The sequence below is a fragment of the Pygocentrus nattereri genome, chromosome 2 (genome assembly GCF_015220715.1).
Source record: "Pygocentrus nattereri isolate fPygNat1 chromosome 2, fPygNat1.pri, whole genome shotgun sequence".
NCBI lineage: Eukaryota > Metazoa > Chordata > Actinopteri > Characiformes > Serrasalmidae > Pygocentrus > Pygocentrus nattereri.
This window is the reverse complement of record NC_051212.1, coordinates 26,542,861-26,563,562: the sequence shown is the minus strand read 5'-3', so window position 1 is coordinate 26,563,562 and position 20,702 is coordinate 26,542,861. Positions and strand designations below refer to the sequence as shown.

The 20,702-nt window shown below is 41.3% G+C and overlaps 2 protein-coding genes across 5 annotated transcripts in view; both read right to left on the bottom strand.

Moving 5' to 3' along the window:
- The window catches only part of chd3 (chromodomain helicase DNA binding protein 3), a 48,566-nt gene extending 31,953 nt beyond the window's left edge, over nucleotides 1–16,613 (bottom strand). The window contains exons 1-21 of one of the 3 annotated variants that reach the window (XM_017709861.2): nucleotides 16,234–16,613; nucleotides 13,940–14,076; nucleotides 13,655–13,828; nucleotides 13,268–13,392; nucleotides 12,531–12,769; nucleotides 11,091–11,218; nucleotides 10,669–10,798; nucleotides 9,985–10,032; nucleotides 9,646–9,821; nucleotides 9,014–9,277; nucleotides 8,473–8,676; nucleotides 6,043–6,260; nucleotides 5,811–5,942; nucleotides 5,594–5,684; nucleotides 4,468–4,659; nucleotides 3,875–4,075; nucleotides 3,147–3,284; nucleotides 2,860–2,981; nucleotides 2,414–2,587; nucleotides 1,987–2,128; nucleotides 587–718 (exon numbers count right to left, since the gene is read on the bottom strand). In XM_017709861.2, coding sequence (XP_017565350.1) covers nucleotides 587–718; nucleotides 1,987–2,128; nucleotides 2,414–2,587; nucleotides 2,860–2,981; nucleotides 3,147–3,284; nucleotides 3,875–4,075; nucleotides 4,468–4,659; nucleotides 5,594–5,684; nucleotides 5,811–5,942; nucleotides 6,043–6,260; nucleotides 8,473–8,676; nucleotides 9,014–9,277; nucleotides 9,646–9,821; nucleotides 9,985–10,032; nucleotides 10,669–10,798; nucleotides 11,091–11,218; nucleotides 12,531–12,769; nucleotides 13,268–13,392; nucleotides 13,655–13,828; nucleotides 13,940–14,076; nucleotides 16,234–16,402 — 3,336 coding nt within the window. In that variant the 5' untranslated portion in view covers nucleotides 16,403–16,613. The remainder of the gene's footprint in view (nucleotides 1–586; nucleotides 719–1,986; nucleotides 2,129–2,413; nucleotides 2,588–2,859; nucleotides 2,982–3,146; nucleotides 3,285–3,874; nucleotides 4,076–4,467; nucleotides 4,660–5,593; nucleotides 5,685–5,810; nucleotides 5,943–6,042; nucleotides 6,261–8,472; nucleotides 8,677–9,013; nucleotides 9,278–9,645; nucleotides 9,822–9,984; nucleotides 10,033–10,668; nucleotides 10,799–11,090; nucleotides 11,219–12,530; nucleotides 12,770–13,267; nucleotides 13,393–13,654; nucleotides 13,829–13,939; nucleotides 14,077–16,233) is intronic. The other 2 variants (XM_017709863.2, XM_017709862.2) reach the window with 2 other exon arrangements.
- A 1,065-nt stretch (nucleotides 16,614–17,678) lies between these two features.
- Nucleotides 17,679–20,069, bottom strand: LOC108434590 (cytochrome b5 domain-containing protein 1). Of its 2 annotated transcripts, none has more exons than XM_017709831.2 (4): nucleotides 19,775–20,069; nucleotides 19,530–19,606; nucleotides 19,181–19,399; nucleotides 17,679–18,094 (listed from the first exon to the last, which is right to left on the bottom strand). In XM_017709831.2, exons 1-4 carry the CDS (start codon nucleotides 19,899–19,901, stop codon nucleotides 17,864–17,866), a joined length of 654 nt encoding a protein of 217 aa, XP_017565320.1. In that variant the 5' UTR covers nucleotides 19,902–20,069; the 3' UTR covers nucleotides 17,679–17,863. The 2 variants fall into 2 exon arrangements, with proteins under 2 accessions (XP_017565320.1, XP_037390283.1); XM_037534386.1 differs by having other exon boundaries at nucleotides 17,927–18,099.
- Between the last annotated feature and the right edge of the window lie 633 nt (nucleotides 20,070–20,702).

Here is a 20,702-nt window from a genome sequence, read left to right as displayed (position 1 = left end):
TAGTTGTTGATACTATTTGGTCTTATTTCAGCGACATCCAAGAACATGAACTGTTACGGCTTCTGCAGCAGTCCTGTGCTGCAGTTGATCCAATACAATGCATTTATATAAATTATTTTAACCAAAGGCAGCTCATTGAAACAGAGACTTAAGCGGTAGATTTCAGGTCAGAAAGCAAATTTATGATTTATGATTTTTTGTAGATTTTAAATTTTATTTACTATTTCTCTTATGAGTAGTGAAGCCACAACATTGCTTGTTAAAAAAAAAAAGAAAAATCTTTAAAACAAAGGAATACAGAACTATGTGTTGTCATTCATGTTTAAAGTCAAAACCGAGTTGTCTCATCTGTTTAGACTCTGTGGTGCTCATCAAAAGTGAAAAACGAAATATTCAACATGAAATCTCCGCCAAAATGGATGTCCAAAATAAGACGGTTAATCAAAACATATTTCATATGTTTTATTTTATTTAACAGTTGTGTGAACACCCGTGTTCTAGATATTTGGGATTGGCTGGCCCTGTTCTGTGTGTGTCTATATGTGTGTCTGCAAGTCAAAGTAGGTTGTACAAATAGTAGGTGTACCTGAGAGAACACAAGCACGCGGTGGCCCTGCTCTTTCAGCTTTCTCAGCATTTTCTGCAGCAGCATCAGTTTCCCAGAAGCCTTTGTGAGGCTGGTTCCCTCATATGCCCCACTTGGTGTCTTAGGGGCTTCCTGCAAAGCAGACACAAATAAGCAGACATGCACAAACAGCATAAACAAAAAGCAAGTAACATAAATAATTACCTAAAATGTTCAGTCAAATAAAGGCAAACAGCATATGGGAGAGAAACACACAATCCTTCAGTGCTGTATTCTGCCTAGAATCTCACTACAAAGTAACCAATATTGTAGTATCAGGTTCAGACACAAGGTGGCAGCACCGATCATCTGCTTTGATGTGTTTTCAAATAAACAACACAGTCTAGACAAAAGAATACCCAGACCCAGAACAGTTATGTGGAATTGGAGGTTGAAGTGTACATTACTGTGAGCATTAGTTATAGCAATGGAGAGTATGTTAACGTAGCTGTGTGTAATGTGTGTATAGTATCACACCATGAAAGTAAAATGAAAGAGATAGGGGTGATTATGTGCACAGATGTCACAGTAATGTGTTAATACTGTGGGTGGGCAACATAGAAAAAAAATATCACAGCACTTGAAGACATTTTTACAATCCATAATCACAATATTTAATTTTTCTGAGCAATGAAAAGTTGTAGTGCACATTTATGACATAGAGGTTCTATGTGCCAAAAACAGCCATATATCATTTTAACACCTATTTTTTCCAACCTCTCTTTACACCTTAGAATTAAAAAGGCTGTTGTTGTTACTGTGTCTTTAAGACTGACATATGTAAATAAGCTTTGTTCTGACTAGCTGTCCTGCATTGTGCTTCATCCAAAAGCAGTGCAGGCTTTAAAAGCCCTTATAAATTTAGTGTGAATAGGCAGGCTAAACTGATACAGGCTGAGTAGGTGGAAATATGTGCATGTGCTTGTTTTTGTGATGACCCAAAATGAATAAAAATTAGTTCAGCAAAAATTGAATTCAGAACAAGCTGAGTTTGCAGTGTCCATATACAGACTGTATTGACTGAGAGGTGAATTGTGCACTGTTTAACAATGTTTACATACTATGTCAATTTTTTTTATTGAAATTAAATTCAAAATAAAAAGGGAAATTCCATTCTCAGGCATATGGCCTCTGATTTTTCCTTTATTTAAAATGTCGGTATGGCTCACACAAGAGAAAATAATGTTTTGCATTTTTGCTGCAATTGTGATTGGTAGTACTGGAACTGGTGTCAGTGTGCCAGTCTGGGCTTCAGGTATTTAGAAATGGAACAAGGCTATTTAAAATTTGTATAAAGAAATCAGAATCAGCAATAAAAAAATCACAATCAATGCACTTCTACTTGTGAATATTCATCTTACCATTGAGGCAACAGGAAAGAGGTAGGGGTGATTGCAGCACTTTTTCAGGTCCATCATGATGTTGAGCAAAGAAACCTGGTTCCCTCCACCTTTAGAGTTCAGCGCCTCAAAGTTCCGTGTCAGGATGAACTTGTAGTATTTCCTTTTCAGCACACACACACACACACACACACACACACACACACACACACACACACACACACACACACACACACACACACACACACACACAAAACGTTATACAAAACCACAAACTCCAGCCTTCCGCTTTCATCTTCTGCAGTTTATGAAACAGGTTTAATCATTTCTTCACTTATTATTATTTTCACTTTTCTTTGACCCTACACAAGAAAGAAAACAACAGCTCTACAGAATCACGCATGTTGAAATCCCCTCAGTGTTCTCAATGTTCTCAGTGTGCTCTCACTTTTGCATGGGGCTGAGCTCTACGCGGACGATCAGCTCAGTTTTAGCTGGCATGTTCTTAAACACGTCGGCCTTCAGCCGTCTGAGCATGTGTGGCCCCAGCAGGTCGTGCAGCTTCTTGATCTGGTCCTCTTTAGAGATGTCTGCAAACTCCTCCAGAAATCCCTCCAGATTACTGCAGACAGAGAGAGAGGCTAAGCTTTGACTGAGTGTGCTTTTGTTATCATTCTCATGTCAGCATGAGGATATACTTAGGATGCATAATATACAAAATATATTTCGGAGCATGTGTATGAGTGAGAGATATGAGTGTGTTATGGTGCAATGCTGCAACTTCTGAGTTTTACTTGTCCTCACTGAATCCATAACTTTTACATAATAATGAAATTTACTATTAGAAAGTGTGTGTGTATGTATGTGTGTGTGTGTGTGTGTGTTTGTCCTCACTTGAAGCGGTTAGGTGTAAGGAAGTTAAGCAGGTGGAAGAGCTCCTCAAGGTTGTTTTGAAGGGGAGTGCCTGTTAGCAGCAGCTTATGGTCAATCTTATAGTCATTCAGTCGCCTGAAAAACTGACAACACACACACGTCTCATTCACACACTGAATTTTTATAATTATACTTAATTAGGAGTTAATAGGATCTACCATTATAAACCTGAAATATGAACTAACCATACCATTATCAACATCTGTAATGCACACATACACACCGTCTACATGCACAAACGCAGATACCTTCGACTGATTATTTTTGAGGCGATGAGCTTCATCCACCACAAGACAGGCCCAGTCGATGGACTTCAGAGCTGTCTGGTCTATGGTCACCAGCTCATAAGAGGTCAGCAATACATGAAACTTAATGGGAGCTTCTTTCTGAGAGAGACAAACAAAACAGTAATGCAAAAATGAGGGTCACCAATTTAGCACATTAACTGAAAATCTAGGGCTGTCCCTATCGATTACATATGCTAATTACTAATCCTTGTTGACCAGTCACTGCCGATTCAAGAACATATTTTTTGACAAATCAACTAATCATGGTCATGATGTAGTTGTGACAGGCCTACTAAAATTGTAAAGGTCTTTCTGCTTGCAACTTTTTACCCTCTCATCTCCACTCTCTTTCTTTCTGAACTATTCAGCTCACCTCAACTATTACTCTTCTTTGTTTTACATACTCTACTTTCTTTTACATATGTGTGTGTGTGTGTGTGTGCATATATATATATATATATATATATATATATATATATATATATATATATATATATGTGTGTGTGTGTGTGTGCGTGTGTGTGTGTATTTAAGGCAACAAACTAATATCAAGAAATTTTTAAGACACACAGTACTGTCACAGTGTAGGAGGAAATTTGAATAAATGTACACGGCAGATGTCTGTGAAATAAACAGCAGAGTTACTGTTCACTTTATTTGGTCTGTTTCTCTTGTTCTTCTTTGCTCACCCGTAATTTGAAGGCCTTCTTTCCTCCTTTCACAGCTGTATCATCAAAGGAGAACTCGTTCTCACGGATGATGGCTCTACTGTCTTTGTCTCCTGTGTAGGTGACAACGTAGAAGTCTGGAGCCCACATTTCAAACTCCCTCTCCCAATTAATGATGGTAGAGAGTGGGGCACTCACTAGAAACGGCCCCTTTGTGTGGCCCTGGGGAATGGAGAGGGGGAGAGAACATATACCATGAAAAAAGAAAACAAACAAAAAAAAACCAGCTGGTTAAGACCGAAGACTAGTAAGCTACCTCAAGAAAGTTGCTTAGGCCCGAATATTTCAGCTAATCTATCAACTGGTCGAATCATGACCAAAGAGTAGGACTCATTTTTCTCAAATTAATTTTTCAAAACTGCAGATCTTTTGTAATGATTGTTCATATCTGAAAAAAGACATGTTCCATAAGTATACTCAGTATGGCAAAACTATGACCACAATCACAACGAATCTCATAATAGCATTTGTGCATTACTTCAACAAACTCTCATGTCTGTACTTGATGCTTTTCACAGGCGCACTGATAATGGCTGTTTGTATCTGACACACACCTCTTTAAAAAGTGAGTAGAGGAATACGATGGTCTGAATAGTCTTGCCCAGGCCCATCTCATCAGCCAGGATGGTGTCGGTGCCCTGAGCCCAGGAGAAGCGCAGCCAGTTGAGGCCCTCCAGCTGGTAAAGGTGCAGAGTGCCTCCTGTCACCGTCACAAAGTCCGGCTGCTCTTCATACTTTATTGTGGGCTGGAGAATGAAGAAGCAAGAGGAAATGAACAACAGTTAAGCGAGAATCAAGGGATACAGACACCTGAGCATGTCCTGACACTTTTCTTTTAAAAAAGAGCTGAAGGTTTAAATGGGTCATTGTAAATATTTTATTGATCTCTGAGGATAACTGCAGCATTTCAAGAAGCAGGAAATCTTTCCTATTTGACACCTATACTTCAAATGTATTTAAAAACTAACAAGTAATACTCTAGAAAAAGTGATCACAACCTTTTTAACACTGTGGATCAAACCACTGTCAACAAAGGTTTTCATGGACCAGCAGAGGAGTGTGGAGGTAGGGGTAATAATGCAGTTACATAGCCTAAGTTGCTAGCTTCTACATGCACACAACTCACAACACAATTCGGCACATTGACATCCAATGAAAATGAATCTGTATTTAATGTAGCTGTCACTATGTTTTCGATTGAATGGTGCTTTTTCTTCTGGTCTCATTTCCTTTTTTGTCCTCGACGGGTTTGCAGCCACGTTAAATGTTACTGTTGTCAGTTTCCTTTTTCACTTATACCATCAAATAAAGCAAACGACACACATGCACAAGGCCATGCAGAGATATGATGCAGGATAAAGTCACATAACATTAGATTATGAAAACATACTGGCAAACACTTAGGCTTAATAAAAATACTAGTATAATAACATTAACTATACTGAAAATAATAAGAAAGTAGGGGGTTTCTATAGACTACCAATAACCCCTGCTCACTGCCACATTGCTGAAGCCAGGAATTAAACAGTACATGCCCTGGTGCCATTTCCATTGTAGAAGAAAAACTATATAAAATATACAGAAGACAACAATAACAAACCACTTATCCAGGGAGCACCTGCAGCTTGCAGCCACTCGGGGCAGAGCAGAAAGTAGAAGCTTCAGAGGGTTCATACTTACATCAGTAACAGGGGTTCCAGGAGCTTCATCATTCTCCTCTCTCCTTCTCATGCTTCTTGGCTTGTCTGGGTCCTCCTTCATTACCTCCTCCCTTTCAGACAAAAAGAGTCTTAGTGTCCAGGGTTTAATTGGCTTTAATTGTACTCTTAACCTAATACTTTTATCAATGGCTAAGATTTTACGAACAGCTGGCTCAAATGGGACTTTATAAATGTACCTATGTCTCCAGTAAGCTGCCTTATAGATACCAAACTCTGGGATGTCCAAGTCATCTCTCTCCCATGTGCACTGGTCATAAGTTAAGTCTCGCCACTTCACCAGATAGTGGTAATTCCCCTTCTTATCCACACTGCACATACACAGTAAAACATTTGCAATAGACATATCAATAAATACTGGCAAAACTTCTCATGCACATGAGACGGTACATTATATAAACCATCATTCACCTGTGGTTAATTATCCTGTGTACCATCATCCATTCCGGCTTGATGCCATAGCGGTAATATTTCTCCTCTAAGATGGCATACTGAGGATCTTTGGCTCGTCGTTTCTCACTCTTTCCAGAATCCTCTTCTCCTCCAGAACCATAGTCCAGACTGGGCGGCTCGTCCATATCAGTCTTCCGCTGGTAGTTGCGGAACATTACAGAGTGGAAGATCTCCAGCTGAGGACAGAGGGATTAAAAGAGAGAAGGACAGTGACATTGTATCTCAGAGAGAACTAGAGGGCAGTAATGAAGTAGATGCATTTTGTTACAATATACTGTGGGACTTTTACTCACACTCTACTACATTTCACAGTAAAATATTCTACTTTTCATTCCACTCCTTTTCTCCAGTATGTGTTGTTACGCGTTACTCTGAAGTGAGAGAAAACGTTTAAAATATCAGAAAAATGAGATACCTGGAAATATTGGAGAGGGGGAGTGAAATTTGAACAACACTTGATGATGGGTCGGTTGGCTGAAAACAGAATGCTACCAACAGCTGTGCAGCTAAAGAAAAATGCCAGACGGCTGTAACATTGTGTTGCCTGTGCAGGTCAGGGCTGTATACCAGCGTGGTGTGTGCCTGGTATTCTTCCATTGTGTTGTGTCTGAGTTGTATTGCTGAAAAAGCAGCACTATGTGGTGAACAGGATCATCCAGTTCAAGCAACAAAAGCAAAACTGAGTTATTACTGATTTGTTTTGAAATAACATACTTGTGAAATGTACATTGTTTCAAATAAAGGCCTGTTTTTAACAGGAATGTTTGAGTATTTTTCAATCTTTCAGTCACACAGAAATGTTTCATCAACGGTAATTTAACTGAAGTACAAATTAAGTTGTAGGCAAAAGTTTGGGCACCCTGGCCAAATTAAATATTGGAGGAAACAATTAAAAAACATTCTGCAAATGTTAATTCACAGTTATTTAACATACAATTAATATACAGACTAGAAAATAAAACTAATTCTGGCATGTGCAAAAAGTTTGGATACCCAACTATGTTGATATTTAGTAACATCTCCTTTAGCAGACAGCTTGCAATTTTTTTTGTAGCCAGCTAAGAGTCTTTCTGTTTCATCCACTCTTCCTTGTAGAGATCCTCTAGTTTTGAGATTGGCTGTCTTGCATCCACAGCATGTTTCAGGTCTACTCACATACTTTCAATGATGTTTCAGTTGGGAACCATTCCAAAAGCTTCGGCTTATTTTTCTTAAAGTAGTTCATGGTGGATTTTCATGTATGTTTTGGAACAGTGTCCTGTAGAAGCCAACTGTTTTCGGCTTAATTTTTTGATTGATTGCATTAAATTTGCTTTCATAATGTGCTGCTTTTTAGTGGAATCCATTCTCCCATTTGTCTGCGTAATAATTCCTGTGCCACTGGCTGCCACAAAAACCCAAAACATAACAGACCACCCTCACACTAAACAGTTGGCAAGCTGTTATTTTCATCAAATGCTGCTCCTTTTTCACTCCAAACATATCTTTGGTGACTGTTGCCAAAGAGTTTTATTTGTACTTAATTAGTCTTTAGCACTTGTTTCCAAAATGCCTCTGGCTTATACAGACATTGTTTTATGTACTTAAGCTGCCTGTGATAAGGTCACAGGTAAGGTTTGCATCTGATGACTCATCCATGCTGATCATGTTTGCACAAGCAATGCTGCACAGTAGAATGGTTCACCACCATTCCTGTCTCTTCGGGACACTTCCTGTAAGTCCTTTGCTGTCATATGGGGGCTTTGCTTTGCTTTTCTGGCTAGAATATGAGCAGTTCTAAGAGTTTTCTTTCAAATTATTCCTAGACTTTCACTGTTCCCCTTAACTACCATTCCTTATTGACATTTTGGACAGTGAAAATTGTTGAGCTAAAACCCCTTTCCCCTGCTTTGTACACATCAAACAGCTTCATTTCCAAATCTTCAGCTGCTTAGAGGAGTCAACAGTTTGTCAGACTCTGGAACATAATAAGACCTAATAAGTTCTGAGGCTGGAAGGGTGTCCAAATTGTGCAAATGGCATTGTAACTAATAATCATTTTTTCAATTAAAGGTAAAATAATTGTGCATTAATATCTGCAGAACGGTGTTATTTTTCAATAGTTTGCTGCACAGACTGTATACTACTTCAAAAATCAACAAAAAATGTAATTTAGCCAGAGGTGCCCAGACCTTTGTGTACAATGTATAAACAGAAATCTTCGTTTACTTACAGGAGTTGTAAAATTTGTCCACCTCATGTCTACTTGCTTCTAGTTTTTACAGTCTCATCCTATATATTCTTTTATATCCTTTATTATATCCACCTATACCTCACCTGTATTGAGAAAGGCGAAATTAGTCAATTTCTCTCTCTTTTGTAAACATATTCACACACATATACACACACCTGAAGTTCAGTGATCCATGTACAGTGCCAGTAGGACTGTCCTGTCAGCTTCACAAAGAACTCTCTCTCTGGACGGCCTTTCATTGGGGGTGGGGGCGGAGCATCAGGAGGTGCATCTGGGGGCGGTGGAACAGGTACTGGGGGCGGGGGCTCACCCCATCGCCAGTGTAAGATCTTCTGAACTCGCCCTTTGATTGGTGGGCACTGCAAGAAAAGTAACAAACATCAACATATCATAATGCATTTTCACCTCTTAACCTCTAGTCTTATTATTCTGTAATTAATCTAATGTAAAGGCTTATTATGCAATAACTACTATGAATTACCCCACAACTACTATGAAACTAATATTTAAGTTCAGTTTTAAGAGTGAGAAAACAAAGTCTGGACTGGGCATCCTAAAATTTAATGTGTTAAATAAATTTGTCACAAGACTTGAGTTGATTTAAATCAACTCAGCTCATTACAAGTCCAAATTGTATTAGCTCGCATCAATTCAATTCACTTCAGTTCACTTCAAGCAATGTGTCACAGTACTCACTGTGCATCTGGGACAGAGCCATTCTCCATTGGGGATTTCAGGCAGAGGGGGGTTGAGGCAGTGTATGTGATAAGAGGAGGGGCAGGAGTCACAGCATAACAGCTCTCCTCCGTCTTTACACACTCGACAGAACTCCATGTGATCGTCCTCCTCTTCTTCTCCGCCACCTCCTGGTCCTGTATCCGCCACCCCTCCATCATCACATTCTTCCTCAAACTCTTCAAAGTCCTCCTCCTTCGCTTCCCACTGAATCCCTTCTTTCTCCTAGTAGAGTACACAACACAGAGTTTAAATGTTATTTCTTTTTTATAGTGATTTCAAGTACATGACAGTAGGTCCTTAAAAGTATATTTTTTTGCTTCATGCTTGCCAGTTATATTTTTTACATTCCTGCTGTTCACATGGCAGGTCTCATGATTTGTCACATCAAAATAAAAAGTAATTTGCCTTTTTGACCACACCACTGCAAGAAAAAGGGATTTTCAAAGCTCCCTTGCTTCTCGTCAAAACATGTAATTTTCAACCAGCACATAATACCCATAACTCAGATTTAAACAGAAAATTGGACTTGTTGCTCCTTTAAGCTTTTAAGCAGGCTTCAGGGGAGCTTAAGCATTATGAAGGTGACTCACACAGTGCGGACAACTCCACTTGCCCTCAGGAGCCTTTTCCAGCTCCGGCTCCAGGCACACTAGGTGGTACGCGCGGGGACATGTGTCACACAGGATGATCTCCCCTCCCTGTTGACAGACCTCACAGTAGTCCTGATGATCCGTTTCATAGCCATCCCCATCCTCATCTCCCACCACTGAGAAAGAGAGAGACAGAGAGAGAGAGAGAAAGAGACAGAGAGAGAGAGAGAGAGAGAGAGAGAGGGAGAGAGAGAGAGAGAGAGAGAGAGAGAGAGAGAGGGGGAATCAGAGTGAGTGAGTGAAAGGGACTACAGCAACAAATAGGAAGATATCACCTACTCTTAATATGGGTGAAAACTTTGCTTTCCTCAAGTCTTCCAAGGATGCCTGAAATTGAGATTACAAATATACAGACTTGCATTTGTGGAATATACACATAATAAAAGACATATGTAAACATATCTCACACTAATGCATGGTTTAATAATTAAAAACAAGGTTTTAAATTGGACCTTAGTTCTAATCCTTAGCCCTATAGCCTAGTGTAGAATATGTGGACCAAAACTGCCCTTTTACCAGTTTGAAACTGCACTGCTTTACTAACTGATCCTGTATCTGCATCTCCATAAAAGCTTGGAAGATCCTAGCTGTTCATGATCAATATGTTTGGTTAACACGGTTCAGTTAAGCTGCATGGGCTTACAATTACAATTAAACCACTGAGCAACACTTAAAAAGATGACAATTATGATGATGAAGAGGACAAATAATTGTAACAATAGGCTTCGAGCACAAATGATTGAGTTTCTCCATTTCAGTTTTAGCAGCAAAATTGACAGAAAGAAAATGGACTCTTTTTCAAGCCAGGAGCTATTTTTCGAGCAACAAAGCATTCAATAACCCTGTCAACAACTGTGTATCATTCATCACCCCAAAGGCCTAAACAGTTTCCTGGGAAACCCTCTCTTCAGTGTCAGAGGGCACATGAGAACAGGTAAAAATGGAAAAGAAAATGTCACCCACTTTTTTTCTTCTTCTTGGCTGGGCGACCTCTTTTGTTCTTCTTGACCCGGCCCGAGCTGTCTGAGCGCACAGACGAGCTGTGAACACTCGAGTTCTCCTGCTCAGAATCATCATCATCCACATCTTCACTCTGCATAAAACACACACATAAACAATTAGTCAAATCTATGGCAGTCCATACTCAAACAGAACTTTCCTGCTTACAGCCACTATCTACTTTTCTTATATGTGACTCACTCTCTCACACACACTAACACTGTGTTATCACACAGGACTTATGGTCTGCATGCACACATCCTAAGAAGAACCTGTACTGACGAAAATATATATGCGTACGATCAAAAACACACACACATTAATGAGTCCCAGACAGTGTCATTCCTTAACAGCACAAAACACAGGTACACAGATTAATTTCTCACCGAGCTGCTCTTCTTACGCTTGTTTCCAAGAGCTCCCAGTTTGATTCGGAGGGGAGCCATCTTTTTAAGCTTGAGCTTCTTCTTGTCAGATACGCGAGGACTTTTACTCCGCTTCTTATAGCCAGGGCCTGTCAGATACAGACAGAGAACAGGTCACTGAACACAGTGAAGGCATTACTACAAAATAATATTACTAATAATATGATTATATAACTGCAGAGATGCAATAAGGTGCTTTAGAGGAAACAGTCATTAAAACATAAAATTTACACAACTTACCCCAAAGATAGCTGTTCAGCCAAGACATGTTTGGGGTCGGAAGTTTGCTTCTTTAAAACTACACTGAAACTATTAGGCAATGTTGCCTCATGGTGATTAATAGGAAACTATGCCAGTAAAAATTATATCAGCCTCATAACTCCAATCCAAAACAAAAGAAGCGATTTCAGACACCAAACATGTCTTAGCTGATCAAGAACATTTGAGGCAAGTATTGCTTTAAGCGGGGTTGCTGAAATTTTAAGCAGCATAAGGATGACATACACAGTGAGGTTGTGCTGAATAATACGACAATTTTCCCATCTGAATTTTCTGAGTAATTTACATCGAACAGAACATGTCATAAGGGTCTATAGTGAGGAAAGAGAAGACAATATAGCACCAACACAACTTCTAGTGCACACCCTGGCCACGCTGCTGTCTTGTTCTGTACTAAAACTTTGTGTAAATGAGCAGAGCCGAGATAATTCATTCTGTTATATCGCAGTTACCAATTGTGTTACTCCTATAGTCAAGATACATGCTAAAGATTCAGTACTCTAACACACATTGAGAGGGAGATAATTGTGTTGGTTTTAGATATAGAAGCAATATTATACTGTTAATATAATCTATATATATATATATATATATATATATATATATATATGCGCTATGGACACAGAACTAGCCTACAACGCAGCTTACACTTACACATCTAAACTTGCATGTTTTTCGTGGCACATTCCAAAGCAGCCAACAGCTTCATTGTAATGAAAACACAGTGTTAATTTCAACGCATGGCTACTACAATTAAAATCAAAACATAAAATGAGAATTCATATTCCACGCTTAAGCAGCAAACATGGGTATTTAATATGCTCAAAACATTTTCAACTTCTGATATTTTATCACACTCCTTTCAATACTTTTGGCACCTGCAGCTGCAGTTCTGAAAGCAGACATCCTTAGATGATGATGCGCTATGCAGACTTAAAGTGTAAAGAACCACTTATTAGTGTCAAAAACATCAAAATGACTTACAAGTGTACTTTGGGAGGAAAACAGGATACATAATGAAGATAATGATTTACTAACGAGCATAGTTCAACCTAATTTATAAAACATTTTAAAAATGATTAAGAGTAATTTATATTCTTCATGCTCTTCCAGCCTTCTCACCTTTCCCTTCTTTGGTCTTTGCCTTGCGAAGCGGGGGTGGCTGAGGTGGAGGTTCAGGAGAGGCAGTTGCTGCAGAGACCTGCTCGGCAACGGCTGCTGCAGCAGCGGCAGCAGCAGCGGCAACGGCGGCAGCTGAACCTTTGAAGGGGTTATTGGAGCTAAATTCTCTCCACTTCGCCCCCAAGATGGTCATCATCTTAGACATAGGGATCTTAGGGTTCTTCTTAGCTATCATTGGCCTGCAAAGCATGAAAGATTAAAAAGTAGACGGTCATCTTTATCTAGGAAGTGATAGTTCGGTGAAAAATCTAATTAATTGCCACTCTACCCGTCTACACTTTTTGCAGTCAGTTAGATGTGCTTGGAAACTAAAGAATGCTTTTTTTTTAGTTCTGCTCCGGAGCTATAAGGCTAATGCAGCTAAAAAGTAATTAAAGCTTGTGCCTTACCAATTAGCATTGTGCAAACTGTGTGCCTTTATCATCATCCACTTGCCTCAAACCATGTCAAGTTGTCAAGTAATCTCAAATAGACTTACTTTTGTGGTTTCTGACACCGTATGACATATTCTTATCTATAAACTGAACAGCAGTAGCAGTCATTTTGAGGGCAGATTTTCTTCTCCTATTAGCCAACTAAAGAACTGCTACTTAAATCTACATAATGCAGGATTTCATGAATTGTTTATTCATGTTTATGTTGCATTAAACTGCAGTACAGGTTTTGACTAGAAGCACCTCATAAATTGGCTGAAGGCCTTATAGTTGGTTAGCGTACGGTAATCCTCCTCAGTGAAGGTGTGATCCACATCCTCTAGTCCCCAGTCTTTTGCTAGCTGAGCAGATGTCTTCTGTTCTACAGGCTGTGGGAGAGATGTGACCAAACAACACTACTGAAAACATGAACAATGTTGTCGTTAAACTTCTGCAATCTAAAAAACAACCACTGAGTTATCTGCAAAGTATAACTTAAAATTAGTTTGTCCAGGGTTTAATCTGATGTAAAATGCTGAAATAGGTATAGTGAAGCCCGCATATAACCGTGAAGGAATCAATCTCCAGATGACAACAGGAAATTAAGTCTAACATTAAAAGCATAAGAAAGAATCAGAAAGCTGTCTTTACTTTAGTGGTCTCCTCATGTGTACTATCATCATCATCTTTCTTCTTTTTCTTTGTCTTCTTTTCTTTCTTGTCTTTGTGTTTCTTTTTCTTTTTCTTCTCTCCTCCATAATCGCTGGCAGCACTGTCAGAGTTCACTCCGTAGTCTGGTTCTGAGTCCCGCTCTATATCACTTTCCTATAGAGAGAGAAATTATTATTTTGAATTTGTAACTCCTTATTTAAAAACAGAAGGTAAAATCCATTACGTATAAGGGGGATATTTTTTCAGTAAGTTGGAGCAACATACTATTTTTTTGCGCTTGCGTGCTTTGGGGGTCTTGCCATCTTTTTCTTTCTTCTTAGTCTCCTTCTTTTTCTTGGGACCCCTCTTCTTCTTTCCCAGAGTGTCCCTATCCGAGGCCTCACCCCCACCCTCACCATCATCTACAAAGGAGGACATAGAGGGAGGTGGGGGAGCATATAAGAAGAGTGGTGACTAAACAGGACTGACAATAATCCGTTACAAAAGCTGAAAATTATCCCTTTAATCGCTTCCCAATGCAATTAGACTCAACAATGGTGTGACACTTGGGAGCATTGCAGGGGGTGCTCAAGCAGACCCCATCACTGACGACTTACGTCTCATTCAAACTCTGACCAGCAGTAAGACGTGAGCTTTAAGGAGTGAAGCTAATAAGCACAACCATGTATGTGGTCTTATTAGGATTGAGACCATAAAAGGGCTTCAAAAAAGTGCTGAGGGTGCCTAACATGGTCACTGTCATTATTCCATACACAATAATGCACTACATGCTTCACTCCAGAAGAAAAGCAGCTGAACATTTATTTGCCTGAAAGGTAAAAAAGGAGCCTGAGTGAGAGAAAGACACACTTATATATGTAAACAAATAGGGATATAGTCTGCTGCACTTTTCCCCCTTTGATCTACTTTTAAACAGAACAGAACATTTTTCCTCTGTCGAGTTTAGTTACAAAAGCTTTCTAAAATATGTCACATGTTTATTATATGTCCTTACATTCAACCGGGATTAACTTCTATTAAGTGTGATTTTGTTAACGTGAATCTTTAAAATGCTAACAAAGCTAGAGGCAGAACATGCTGTCAATAACCAGTCAATGAACAACTACGGAGCTTCTTCGTTTTCACGACACAGTGTGAAAGCAGAAAAACGCTGTCTGGTTCGGTGTTTTCGGTCCTTTAAGGAGGGAAAGACAAGCTAATCGGTCGCCATTGCACTCAGCAAATTAGTTCGCTTTTCTTCTCGTCCGCCTTTGTTGCTAGGACGCAGCGGGCGGGAGCGAGCGCGAGGCTCTCTCCGCGCGCTTTTTTTCTCGCGCCCGGCTGGCCTCGCGCAGCCAGAGGCGGCAGCAGCGCGCACGCGGGTCTCGGTGATCGGGAGGCCGCGGCCGCGAGCCACACGACACGAAGCGCGAGGAAACTGCGCCTGCCCAACCGCCGCGGGGTCTCCTCACCTGGGAGCGCAGCGGTGGGCGGCGGGCTGCTGGGGGTCGCCGGGGGGTTACAAAGGGGGCCAGGGGGAACGAGGAGGGATAATTGATTCGCGCGCATGGTTGCAGCACGTTTTTTTTTTTTTGCACAACTGAAATAAAGGCCCTGACCAATGCAAACAACGTCCCTGTGTGAATGCGCAGCGACCCGTTACCCCATACAGCCCGATCACATGCTCTCCTTTAGTCACAGAAGCCAGACTCAGACTGTGCGCTCAGACTTTCCCCTCTGTTTTGATTAAGAGACACATTTGCATGTAGGTCAGCTTCACATGGGGCTCAAACAAACGTCAAACTGTTCTTTACTTATTTCATACTATCGTGTCCTGTCTGCGAGATCAGCTCAACATTATCTGCGCCCCATCGCAGAAACACAAACATCATTTGCATGCAGGTCTGTGTTAGTGTTGCTGATGCCAACAAGAGGAGACGGGGACCCGAGTCATTACTGTGCTCTGAATAGAAACGAGCAGGTTTCAGTGATCTTAAGAGGTCTGTCCTGCCCTGAACCGCTGCGGTCGGAGTGACAGTGGGTCGGGTCAAGTTTATTTACAGTCTGTCACAACACCACTGTCTCAATCAACCGGTAGTCCTGTGAGCTCCGCACGCTCCCGCAGTGCCGCTACGGCGCTCGCCACTCGGCGGCTCGGGCTGCCCTGCTGCCCGCTCATGCAGACACAGCCTCGGGTGGCTTCACGAAAACCTCAGAGCGATTACCTACGTGGCGGCGGCGTTCATGAAGTGCTCAGACACCGAGAAGACAATAGCAACATTTTCGAAAGTGGGATAAAGCGGCTGAACCGAGCGAACGGGACGCAGCTCAGTGGGGCACCTGGAAACTTTAGTTAAACTCTAAACTCCACCGGGGTTTATCTAGAGGCTAAGCTTCGGCTAGCACAGAAACGCCGAGAGCCAGCGCTACAGGCGAGCGGGCTGCTCAGCGCAGATGTTGTCCCCCATGTTACGGGTCACACTTTTTATTTCTGGGTGAGGGTAAAGCTAAATGCTGCGCGCGGTCTGTCGCCTTCTCCTCGGCGCGCTCCCCGCAGCTCCCCCGTGTCTGCACGGTACCTGGCGCGGCGAGGGCTGCTGCAGTTTCTCTAGGCGCCGCCGGCGAGTTTATGTCGCTTGCGTTCTCGTCCAGGTCCCCGTCGTCTTCTTCTTCTTCATCAAAATCTCCTCCCTCGGAATTAACCGCCATGCCCTCATCTTCCTCACAAGAACGGAGAGGAGAGGACATTATATTCCTGTCAGCGACCCCGTCCTCGAGATCAAAAAGTCTATTCCTTCCGAATTATGATATTTATTGAATATTCAAATCGACACACGGGGAAAAAGTGGGGGGGCGCTTTGGAATATTTTACACTACAAGGCAGAGAAACAAAGATGGCCGCCCTTATATTTATTTTTTAACAACCCCCCCAATAAGAAAAATCCCCTTACATAAAAAATGGCTGACTATATTATTTCAGAACGCCCCCCCTCCTCCTCCTTTCTCTCTCTCTCTCACTCACTCTCTCTTTCTCGCACTCTCTCTCCCGTTTCCCCTCCCTCCTCAAAAACATTCACATTGTTCCAGCAGAAAGGGGGTGTACAGCTCAGTCTAAGTTGTATTTTAACTCGTTAACTCTTTTTCTCTCTCTCTCTCTCTCTCTCTCTCTCTCCGACTTGGCTGCTGTCTCTCTCTCTCTCTCTCTCTCTCTCTCGCGTGTGTGTGTATATATGTGTGTTTTTTCTGAGAGTGCACGCGGACGCTGGTGTTCACTCTCACACTCTTTCTGCACTGCAGAGCCGCGCAAATCTAACAAATATGGCTACCTTAATAGTCTTAAAGGCCCCCGCCGATGTATGAAAAACTATTTCGGAGCGAAAGGGTTGCGCTGTGGTCTCGTCTGGCTGGAGGCTGGAAAGAAAGGGGCGGGGGGGGGGGGGGGCTGTTGGGGGAGCTGTGCTGCAGCCATGCCCAGATTTACATCAGATTGTGTTGCTTAAAAATTAACCATTTAAAGCGAGGATGGAACAAGTCAGTTGCTTATTCGCCTTTAAATAAAAAGGGGCCAGATTAGAGACCTGAGGAGCAAACTGAGCAGATACTTTTGTACAACAACTCTGTTGATCACCTCTTTCTCCACAAGATCTTTCTGCATTCTGTTTCAAAGGGTATCAGCTGTGTGGGTTTCATCCTTGAAGATCAACAAGTAATTCCTGCCTTGAATGATATGCAATTAACTTACAATAGAGGTCTTGTTAAGCGTTGAGATGTCAGTACATCAGCTTCAGTTCTCACGTGAGAGCTACTTATTAGAAATGATGCAAAAACTACACAAAGCAATATAAAAGTAATCCGTCTATAGTAAACTGTGAGCACAAAAACATCATGAATTATTGTTATTATGAACGTCGTGTTTGATGCAGAGCTAATGTTCTGAAACACCAGCTACTGAAATTTATATGAAAATTTACCATGGCAACTGTCAGTCATCATTATGGTAACATAAGGTGTCGTGGTACTATGGTACTGTGTGTTACGGTCTTTTAATTAATAATGTTCATTTGGGGAAAATACAATAATGGGGTCAAGAATTCGGGAGACACTGAACACTGCTGTTATAATGCTGCACTGTAACACAATTACAACTTATGATAAGGATACTGCAGTATGTTAAAACATCCACTCTTAGAATGCAATATTGATCTAAATTCAAGGTTCAGTTAGGTCATCATTGAAGTAAAGACATATGGATGGAGTGTAGAGGTCACGATCCATGCGACACTGGTAGAATTCCTCATCCTCGTCTGGGATGCCGTTTTCACTTAGGGTCTCGCTCATGTCCAGATTTACACCGTTGTGCTTCCAGGTGTAGCTGGCCGCATGGGAGTTGTAGCGCAGGTAACGCTGCAAAATCTCATCTAGAGTTTCCTCAGAACATACCTCGCCAGAGAACAAAGACAGAGAAAATATTTAGGTACCAGCCATATTCCTGATGTTATATATTCATAATACAATGCAAACTAAGAGTTTTTTTCATCCTTCAGGCAAAATGGATTCTGCCAAATTCCTTCACTTATATGAATTATATAAGCAGAGCCTCCTGGATCTCCCAAAAGAGAGGGAAGGAATTTGTGTCAGTTTTATCCAATGGTGGTGCTCTGCCAAGAACCACTGGAGAGGGAGGGGGGAAAGGGGAGAGTACAGAAAGGGGGTGGTTGGGAGGGTATAAGAGAAAGACAATAGGAATGCTCTGCTAAGCCTTTGGACCATGCAAAATAGCCCGATGCCAGATGGGGCATGTAGCAGGAGTGTGCTTTCCCACCCTGCAGAGAGCCTGGTGGCCACTGGACTGCAGGGCTAAAGCACCAGCCCAGTCTTGGACCACTTGCATGCCCAGAGGCACAACATCAGTAACATTTCCCTTTGTCAAGCAGGAGAATGAGATGCAGAAAGCGAAGGGAGGGGAAACTGAGTAAAGCAGAGAGGAAAAAAAGGGGGGGGGGGGGTGAGAGGAACAGAAGAATAGACCGATCCTGCCCTCTTCAGCATGCAAAAGCACAGTGCAACTACTTGACAAAAGCAAAATAACAGATACAGTCGTTCATAACTGTTTGTGTGCTCTATACATCCAACATTTCTTCTGAAATCATGGATATTTGTAGTCTCTACTCATCTAAGAAGACTTTCCACTAGATTGGACAATCTATGTGAGGATTTGATTACATTCAGCCACAAGATCACTGGTGAGGTCAGGTACTTCTGTGGATGAGTAGTTCTGCATCACAAACATTATTCATCCCAAAGTTATTCTATGGTGCTCGATCACTCCAAAGAGCATTGTTCGACTGCTCTATAGCCCAGAGCTGGGGGCTTTATATCCCTCTAACTGGTTCTCACACCACACACTTTCAAATCAGTTTGTCCTTCTGGGTTGTGAGGGGGGGGGGGGGGGGGGGGGGGGGTCTGGGGTGCTGGAAAGAGTTGTGAGAGTTGTACTTTTTGGGACAGGTAGTCAGAGATGCCTACCTCCAGTCTTTGCTCCTGTGAGGTGAGGGTGTTGATAATGCGGATCCAGCGGGTCTTAGTGGACAGCAGGCCCACCTCGTAGCGGCTATCCCTCCACCACGGCCTCCCGAAATCATTAGCCCAATCCGTGCGAGGGCAGGGAGGGGGCACATGCACGAAGCGCCCCCTAGGGGTGTAGTATTTCACACAGCCAGATAATGGATCGATATGGGTACGAATCTGAGTAAACGGACAGTCATTTTCATTCTATAAGTTTCGTGCTAACAAAAAACGCAGTGAGTAAATGATGGGTGTAGAGCTATAGGCTCCCTATACCGCAAACAAGCATATGTTGTGGTAAATCGCTTACATCTTTCGTTTTTGGGTCAAACCAGTGACTGATGTCCTTCCCAGCACATTCAATAATCGGTTTCAAAAGTACGTTGCCTACAAAACAAACACGGAGTAAAACAGCGTTAGGTGTGGTCGAAGCGGATAGACTTGAGTTAATGTACAGTCCAAGCATATCGCTAGACAGCCTACTTCATACTTTGAATGCAGCAGATTATTATAGTGTCGTTTTCTTCAGCGAGAGAAACTCGCCAAGCCGCTTACCTTTATATTCTTCAACCAGTGGAGTCAAGTTGTAAACCTTTCCCAGATATGAAACCCACAGGTCTCCTATTGTGCTGTGCAGGGACACTTCAATCGGTGTGAAATACTTGGGCCTCCGCATTGCCATTGCACTGGCAAAGCAACAGAAACACGGGCACGAACACCACAATAATTTTGGGTAAAGTACAAGACCAGCAGTGGACTTCGGTAACCGAGCTAGGTTAGTTAGCTATCTATTTAGCTAACGTTAGCTAGTTTAGCTCCCGGAGGCTCCATTATTTTACTGTTGTTGAACTCTGTACACACGACTGTTGCTGTGGCAACCGCAGCAGCGTCTAACCTGCTGAGGAGCGAAACACAACCGAAATATATGTGTATTTATACTATATATAAAAAGTATATAGTGTAATTTTAATATACATACACACACACACACACACACACACACACACACACACATATATATATATATATATATATATATATATATATATATATATATATAAAAAATATTATATTTATATATTACACACACTTTTTTTTAATCAGTTAGCAATCAGTTGTAGTCTGCAGTAATGTTAACTGCAAACTTTGCTTTATGGAACCTGAGAAAAAAGATAATTACACTTATTCACACAGGTAATTTCATGTACACAGAGCTACGGCATTCACTTCTATCTTATTTTTTTCCTCTCAGCAAACTGTTGTTAAGAGTTTATCTACAGAAATAAACTTCAACTGCACTAAATTTGCATGACAAAAGGAATGCTTTACAGTAATTATTCTTAAATATTTAAAACTCCTATACAGTACATGTACAATATACACTTACATTCAGAATGCGAACATTCTGCATTGTGCAATACATATTCCTATGCAACTGCTATTTTGTTTTATTATTATCCTTATTTTCCTGTAAATAGTCTAG